Below are 8,981 nucleotides of genomic sequence, written 5' to 3' on the forward strand. Positions count from 1 at the left end.
AGTAGTGGTGCCTGAGCTGCTTCAGAGTGATGTGTAACCAGGCACAAAAGTTGAAGTTGCCCTTGGCACTGGTGGTGTCCATTGTTACTGAATATAATAACGGCATCCATTAGCATGTCTAGTGTTGGCAGTAATAGCTAGCAAAAGAAGGGCATGACACCCTGCATTCTTGTCCTGTAGAATAGTTTTAGTAGTCCTAAGACTATCTGTGGCACAGTTGCTGAGAACATATTTATGCTATGTTACGACCATTAGGATGCATAAAGTCCTTTTTAAAATACATGGTTGAATCACTGGGTAAAAGAGTGTCAAAGAAAAGGTCCATAAAGCTGGTCTTTCACTGTGACTCTCTCTCAGAGGATTTTAACTAAAAGASTTAAAGTTTAATTCTGATTTCCACTTTTTTTTTTTCTTCACTGTTTACGCATTTTGGTCTTTGTATTTTTCCTTTTTTTTCAGTCACTGGATGTAATCCTGTGAAGCGCGTGACTCAAGAATGCTTCTCACCCTGCCTTTCACCCCGCTGAGGGGGTCAGCACTACCACCAAGGATGTGCCAATGAGGATACTGTTGGCTGTCCTGCCAGAAACCACATTAGTTCCTGCTAACATAGCTTTATGTTTTATGTTCCAGGTGGCCAACCCACCAGAGGAAATCATATTGTTTAACGAAGGTGGAGAGGCTTTGCCCTTGTGTAATATCAGATACAAAGAAAGAAATGTGTGTTGAATGTTATCTGTGTATGAAAAAAGGGGGAATAGGGGAGGGAAGTAAAATGGAAGAAGGGGGTGTAGAGAAAAGGTTAACTGGCAATCATCACTGGAGAAAGAGCTTGCTTGCCAAATGTGTGTCTGAAAATACTTGGAAAGTGGCCCGGGCCCCCAAGTTCTTGACAACAGCTGGAGTGTTCCCATACCTGTATCAATAGCTGATTAAATGACAAGGGAACCTGTTTTGCAGCCTAAACCAAGGTTATTCAAAACCTGTAAAGCACACTAATTTTACTTATTCTTAAATTTTGTTATTACATATTGGGATTCAGAAGTGCATCTTTCAGAGTTTTAGTGCTCTCAGTCTTAGGGAATATGCAGAATCTGTATCCTCTGCCTCCTGCATGGAACTGCCACCCTGCCTGCATGCTCTCTGAAGCGACACTGGCTTTGCCTTCTCTTAACACTGCCACAAGCAAGCCCTTCAGAAACGTGATTTTTGCTCAGTTCTCATCCCTTCTCCATTAATACYTAATAAATTATTAAGATTCTGTCTGCTTCATTGGCCTCTGTGATTGTTTCCAGTGCACCCCCAGAGAAGTGTGGAAAAGACATGGTGAGTTCAGCTTTAAACCATGACTCTCCTAACATATGTGTACYTTGCATTGCAGTTCCTTGTCCTCATGTTCCACCCACGTATGTTACTGGTACTTGCTACTACCCAGAAYTGCAAGCAACAGTGGGGTRAGTCTGCCCAAGTTTCATCTTAGATCTTGKTGGTGACATAGTGGAGTCTTACTTTGATCATCTTTATGTTTCAATCCTCAGACCTAGCTGATTTTGTGGCAAGGGARAGATCCCRTCACACYTATACCTCAARTGACTCCTGCTACAACTCTTCTCATACCTTCAGACCTTCTTACTGGAGTTCTATCTGTGTTTTCCCCATAGCAGTGTTCCRGCCACTACAGGCAGCATCATTTGACTCAGGCAGCACGTCTTGTGACAGAGCTCACATGGCCCTGTTGTAGGGTTATCTGCCTCCCCATGCCAGTAGAGTTTGTTCTCCTATCACCACAGTCAATCAAGTCTTGCTTCTGATTCACAAAAGAAGTCTCAGGCAMTGCTATCAGTGTTTCTGGAACAAAAATATTCTGCAAGTTAAGTAGAGGTTAGGCGTTTTTTTCTAGCAGTTGCAATTTTTGCCAATTTWCTAATTTTTCCAGAAAACAGACATGCCTATTAAACAGCAGAAGTGCCAGTATAGAGACAGCTTCCTAATCCCTCTTACGCTGTCACAGATGCTAATTATAAAGGGAAAGTCTGCCTGCTTACATGGCAGTATTTTGAGATAAAGATCTTTTGATTTGATTTATTTTGTCAGACAGAGAAGCAAATTCCTCTTACACATTCAGAGCTTGGAGCAAACAATTTATGGGAATTKAAAAGAAGACAAGATATCCACTCCACAGTAAACAGAAAGGTTGGCAACYCTGTGCTGCCAATTCTGTAAAAGTGAAGTGAATGTTACTGGAAAACTCTGCAAACATTAGTCTGTAAACAGATTTTTATACATAGCCACCAGATGTCCTTGGGAAGGTTTATGCCATTTGCCACTCCCTGAGAGACTCCAGCTGGGAATCAAACACTRTTGGGTCACTTAGCCAGGAAAATGGGCTCAGGTCAGGTGATCTGTTTGGTGGGCACTCCTGATCTCTGCAGGAATCCCACACGTCAAGAGGAGGTTATGGTTGTTTGTTGGCATTCAGGCTTTGCTTCATTGTTCTGGCTTTTGCTTCCAAACAACCTGGCCCGTCCCCTTCCCACACCATTCCTCTGTCTTTGATTCCACTTCCATTGCATGGATTMCCTTTCTCTTTTAAAGGTCTAGCTGTTGGCATCTCTGGTGCTTGGCTGTGGTTTGTCTGATTATAATACCTATGGCCATGTTTAGTCCTACTTTATCTCTTTGGCTTTTCTCTTTCTAGCTTGGTCCCAAGCACAGTGTTTCCCTGCAAAGTTCTCTCACCCTGCTGGCAGCAAAATGTGGAGCATAGAGTTGTGTAGATTATGCAGGATTTGGAAGTTCTGCGAGATGCCACAGGAGCTGTGCACAGAAGGGGTGCTCTGTTCACCTGTGTACATTGATGCACAATTAGCAGTGGTTGTCACACGCAAAAGAAAAAAGGTAAAGATCCTACACTTACTTGAGGTGATGTAGCAAATGCACCATTGGGGGTGATGCTGCAGAATGTGCTTGGACAGTTCAGGAGAGACTGAACTTGCTGTTACGCTGTCCCAGGGGACTGAYAACACTGTTCTGGGTTTTGTGCCTGTGTTTCATATGTTGAGTAAGCTCTCTGAGGAAAACAGCTAACTTGAAACCTTACATAACTGAAAGCTCCTGTTCCAGTAAGTTTTTCTGTTTGCGCATCCTGGTTCAGAACTGGAACCTCTTGGAAAATACCCAGGGAGGTAAACAACCATGCTTAGGAAAACTTGATGGCTCCTTCCTGTTGGCAGAAGCTAACTCTTCTTTGGAGCAGTGCCAGCATTTGAAAGGAAAAACCTTTTCTTATTTCTTAGGCATTCCCTGGGCTTTGAAATTTTTTTAGAAATCCAGAGCTCCTGAGAATCCTGGAAACTTTCTCATTTTGTARTTTTGAATTCCATTTGGGTGACTTTTGCATGCAGAACCCYGTCTTCAKMTGTCATGTGACCCTGTGTGAAAAGAGGAAATTATCAGGAAATGTCGGGTTGGGAACCAGTTCYGTCTCAGCATAGGTTCAGCACGACCCAAAACGTGGAGGGTGTTGTCAGAATCATCCATCTCCTGTCTTCTACATTTTTGATTTGCTGACTACTCAGACAGCACAGAGTAGCAGCTGGTGTTCAGAGAGGGACAAGTCTATTAYGGTTTCTCTCTGGTAGCCTCACTGATTAGCTCTGTTAGCACTGACTTTAATGATAACTCTTAYGTAAACAGACAGGGACAGCTGAAGCCCTTCATCTACTGATTAAACAGATCATGTACTAGTGCTTGAATGTAGAAAATGAGTGTTTTAAGGTGATTAATTAAAAGTGCCAGTCAGATCTTGTAACTTAGGTGAGCCTTTAATATAATAGATAATCCAAGATGAAAAAGAGTAAATAGTTGCTTAACTCACCGTCGCATGAACAAATCCATTGTTATGTAGGAATTCCTTCATTTTAGCCAGTAACATTTTCAGAATGTTTTTTACTTTTGCTGGTCAGAAGTGGTGAAATCTATCTTTTGGCTTTAGCATAGTGTTCTTCATATTGCAATTAGTATTAGCAGCTGATACCTTATGCACCTCAACCGTGTGCTTCAGGTTTATTCTGTGATATTTATATATTGTTCATTTTGTATCATTACTTGAGGTAGGGCTTCATGAACAGCAACTTGTACCCTATATTTACTCCAGAAACAATGTTGAATGAAATGCAGAAATGTTGGTATCTGGGTTGTATATGAACATGATTCTGTGAAATATGTAGGGTGTGTTATTTAAGTATTATTTACATTGGATGCTTCTTTATTTTTGTGAATGAGGAAATTGCTAAGCATTGACATAATGAACACATGAAATTAACAGTAATCTGGGATTTAGTGCAACTGTAACTGAAAGTGTGTAGACGTGATATACAGTAATCTCAGGAACACAGGACTGCTGTGAAAGACATTTGTATGAATGCATCTAAGGGTCTTTCTTGCAGAATGGATACTGAGAATCTTGGAAAATACGGCCCCAAATTTTTTCCAAATCCATTTTGTTCCTGTCAGACTTTACAGAGATTTTTAGATGATCAAAAAGCACATAGCAATAATTCCCTACGTTTGTTTCTTAGAATTCTTTTTTCTTTTTTTGGTAACATGGTCTACTGTGCCTGCCTGCTTGCCTTGGTGAGGACCCTGAAGGAAAGCACCAAGTATGGCTGTACCATCTTGCAACTCCTACTTGAGTTTGTACTGTGTATTGGGCAAAAAGAAAGGGCTGAAGTTATCTAAATAAAGGTATTTTCAGTTACAAAATTACATAATTCAGTTTTACAGACCTGATTCATTATTATTTTTTCCCTTCACTAGACAATTACATGTACAGAGAGATGAAGGATTCCCAAATCACCATGTTTCCCTTTTTTACAGATTTAAAAGACTACTTGTTGTTTAAAACATTGGAAACCTTCACTATTCACACAYTGAGTAAAATTTTTGTTCACAAAGCTTTTTCTAATTGAAGTTGTGTCTAGTCAGTTGGTTAATTTGCATTGTTTCAATGTTGATTTACTTGGATGAATTGTATTTCCAAACCTTAAACAGCAAGAGGCAAAACCACAGTTGCACATTTTTTTCTTTGTACAAATATCCTCTGACTATTCTTTTTGGTCTTTAATTAAGCTGACAAGTTACAATGGTTTGTTACTTTAATTKAGAATAATTGATGATAATGACAAAAGCATCATTTTCATAAATATMAAAAAATTGTTATCCATTACAATGTGCTTTTTGTTCCAAACTGTTTGCCTACATGAAGTTGCAAGGCTGTGGGAGATACTTTTAAATCATCTCTTGATTTCAGACATGTTTAACTCAATTCCTGCTCCGCAGACACTGTGGCCACGTCCCGCAGCGCAGGGCGCGGCGAGCCTCGGGGGACACCTGGTGGTGGCGGTACCGCAGTGCAAACGGCCCCTCCCCGGCCAGGCTCCCGACGCCCCTTGGATCGGCGTGAGGAACTGCCGGTGCTCCTTCAGAGTGAGAACTCATCAAGCACTCGGGTGTGTCTGAGTAACGCTGTAAGTCAACCCTAAGAGGCTGTGCAGTGAAATCCTGTCTCAGAGAAAAAGGGCAGGTATGTACATGTCCGTGAATTTACTGGGAAAAGGACAGCATTTGTTMCTATTGCTTATTAAGAGGCACACCAATATCATTTACTTATGAAATAAACTCTGCAGAGCACAGTGTTAAAATGCGTAGGGAATGGGGACAGTAGTCCGAGTTATCAACCAGCTCTTTTTATCTTTCCTATAGACAGCTTATCTGCTCTGAGAATTGTTTTGGGCTTTCTCTATAACGTTCATCACACTATTATGTGGGTACTTCACTTTGCTTTCTCTCAAGAGCAGAGGGAGGAGGGTTCTAAAATAACCATTTCTTTGCAAGGGAAATGAGATGTAGGAAGTTCAGTGTCAAAAGCATCCTCTAGTGTTGATTGCCTGCTTCTGAGATAGAATTACAGAATTGTTTATGTTGGAAAAGACCTGTAAGACAATTGAGTTTAACCATTCCCGCAGCATAGCTAAATCACTAAACCATGTCCCCAAGTGCCACATCCATGCATCTTTTAAATCCCTCCAAAGGGATGGTGGCTCCACARAGGTGGAGTTCCAATGCTTGACAACCCTTTCCATGCAGAAATTTTCCCTAATAGCCAATTCTAGCCTCCCTTGGTGAAGCCTGAGTGTTTTTTCCTCTGGTTCTGTCACTTATGACTTGGAAGAAGAGACTGAATTGCCTAGAGCATGTTTTCTCAGACCATTTGACATTGCACATAATTTAGTTATTCTCAATTCACAGTTCTCACTGTCTTCAGCTGTAGTTATAAATGCTTGAGACTTCTGTATTCAGACTCTGGGCCTCAGTTTGTTATTCAGGGKGAAAAAAAAGAAAACATATCTGAAGTATTATGGCATAACTGAATTGTGAACTATAGGCTGCCAAGTGGGCAGGTTGCCAATTAGAAATATTTGATGCTTTAATGATAGACAGTCCATTCTCTTCCTGCAACTTCCTGCTTGGATTTCTGCCCAAGTCAAGGGAACTTGGTGACCTGAGACCTAGTGCCTCATGTCACTCCTCAGTATTTGACTGTGAGGCTGCTTCAAGGCAATTTTACTGTGTCTGTAGTCCAATGATATGAATAGTTTAGTGGAGTAGATCAGATCCTCAGCAACTCTTATTTTTGGCATAGGATGCTCTCCACTTGCTATATAGGGTCCCATTCACATCTTTTTCCATAGGTAGCTTCCAAACATTTTAAGCTGCTCTTATATTGATTGTGATGTAGGAAATCATATGGTGACAAAGCATCAGCCTTTTGCCTCGTGAGTGAAGGAAAATCAAGTAGAGGTAGTTTGCACTACAGGATTAAAATGTTTCTAATTAGATGATGCCATGCATTTCTGCAATCGTACTGAAACGTACCAATAATCTAAAATTTGCACCTGTTAACTACATCTAAGTATGCATAATGCACCAGAGTGATGTCCCTTCTAATTCCCTTTCTAAGCATGCAATAGTTCTGTGACCTTTGAACCACTGTAGCATAATCTTAGGTGGGTATTTTGTGGCTTGCTGGAGGAGCCCGAGTATATGTTCCTGTGATCCCTTCTTGGCCTTTTGCCACTGAAAAAATATTCCATGTTTTGTTAAGCTAATATTGCTCACTCTGTCATGCTACAGATGCCACTACTTTGTCTTCACCTGTAATATTTGGGAAAAGAGTGGGTCATTTATAGACTATGGTATTATTTCTTCTGCCAGTGAGTTAGGGTTGGGCTTTGTTTCCAAACATTGTGTTTCATAGCCAACAAGTGATCTTGGCTCAGTTTGTCTCAATCCTTCTTGTCACCAAGTTATAATTTTAGGCTCTGTAACATCATGTATTAATGAGTTCCATGACTTAGCTATACATACTTCTAATGGAAAAATGTGTAATTGGCTGACATCCAGTTCATCAGTGCGAGACTGAAACAAAAATCACTACCAACACATTTTCCCCCCACCATCGATGGAGGTTTTGTACACTTGCACGTACAGCCATGCCAAAGAGCCCAGGTAAGCCAGTCTCCACTAACTCAATTTCAGGAAACTGGGATCAGGGGGCCGATGAGCCAGTCCTGCCCTAGACAGAAACGAGGAGCCCGTGGGTGCCGGCTCCAAATCGCTGACACATCGGTCCCGCCGTGCAGCGGTGTCTGTGCGGGTAAGAGGTGCCCATGGTACGTGTGTTGACGGAGCACTGTTCCGCCCGCCAGGGCACGTCCACCCAGGCTGTACCAYCGGCGGGGCTGCACGGCGCAGCCACCGCACCCGGGATCCGTCTCTAACCCAGCCGGGCATGGCCGGCGGCCTCCAGCCCCGGCAGCGCCAGGAAGCGGCCGGGCCGACTCGTTACGGACCCCGGCCCGCAGCCCACGGCTGGGTAACGCGGGGGCCCCGGCACCGGCGGGCAGCAGCCCGGAGGACGCGGGCCCGGGCGGTTGCCACAGGTCGCCGGGGCTGCCCTTCACGTCCCGGCCCTGCAGGCCCGGCCGCGTGGGAAGCCGATCCCGGCAGGGCCTTCCCCAGTGCCGCTTGCTCCCAGACCCTCGCGAAGCCGGGCCGGGCTGGGTCGGACCGCCCGCAGCCGCGGGAGCAGCTCGGCTCGGCCGGGCCCGGCGGGGCTGCGGGTGGTGTGTGCACGGCGGGAGGGACTGAGCGGGTCAGCGCGGCGCGGAGGGCGGGGATAACCCCGTGGTGGCCGTCACGTGGAGCAGATGAAAGGGAAGCGGCTTGGCAGGGCGGAGAGGAGCCGGGGCGAGGGAAGGGGAGCGCGGCAGCGAGGAGCGGGGCGCAGCGCGGCGGGAGGGCCGCTGCCATGGGACGCTGACCGGCCCGGGACCCCGGCCCCGGAGCTGGAGCCGCTCGGGAGAGATGCGCGGCGGCGGGGCGCCGCTTCCTCCCGCCGCGCGATGAGGGGCTGCGGGGCCGGCGCGGGGCTGCCCGTGCCGCCGCTGCCGCCGCCTCTCTTGCTGCTCGGGGTGCTGCTGGCCGCGGCGCCGGGCGCGGCGCTGGGCAAGGAGACGGCGTTCGTGGAGGTGGTGCTCTTCGAGTCCAGCCCCAGCGGCGACTACACCACCTACACCACGGGGCTGCAGGGCCGCTTCTCCCGCGCGGGGGCCACGCTGAGCGCCGAAGGCGAGATCGTGCAGGTGAGCGCGGCCGGGGGGCGCCGCCTGCCCCAAGATGGCTCCGCGGGCCCGGCACCTGCGGCACAAAGCGGGGCCGGGCCCGCCGCCCCACGTGCGCCGCGCGGCCCGGGGACGCGGTGACAGATGCGCGCCCGCGCACAAAGGCCCAGCGCCGGCCTCAGCTCGCCGGGCCGCCCCGGTTTGACAGCCGGGCGCGCGGCGCGGTCTGTGCGCGGCGGGAGCGGGCGGAGCCGAGGGCCGCCTCACGCACGGCGGGCTCCGCTCCGCTCCGCTCTC

The 8,981-nt window shown here is 46.5% G+C and overlaps 1 protein-coding gene across 2 annotated transcripts in view; it reads left to right on the forward strand.

The window, feature by feature from the left end:
• The first annotated feature begins 8,295 nt into the window (after nt 1–8,295).
• The window catches only part of ZNRF3 (zinc and ring finger 3), a 63,935-nt gene continuing 63,249 nt past the window's right edge, over nt 8,296–8,981 (forward strand). Inside the window, exon 1 of one of the 2 annotated variants that reach the window (XM_057376549.1) lies at nt 8,296–8,705. In XM_057376549.1, coding sequence (XP_057232532.1) covers nt 8,466–8,705 — 240 coding nt within the window. In that variant the 5' untranslated portion in view covers nt 8,296–8,465. The remainder of the gene's footprint in view (nt 8,706–8,981) is intronic. The other variant, XM_057376547.1, reaches the window with a different exon arrangement.

This window comes from Malurus melanocephalus, unplaced genomic scaffold (genome assembly GCF_030028575.1).
Source record: "Malurus melanocephalus ecotype Western Australia unplaced genomic scaffold, MMel_1.1 scaffold_282, whole genome shotgun sequence".
In the NCBI taxonomy this organism is placed as follows: domain Eukaryota; kingdom Metazoa; phylum Chordata; class Aves; order Passeriformes; family Maluridae; genus Malurus; species Malurus melanocephalus.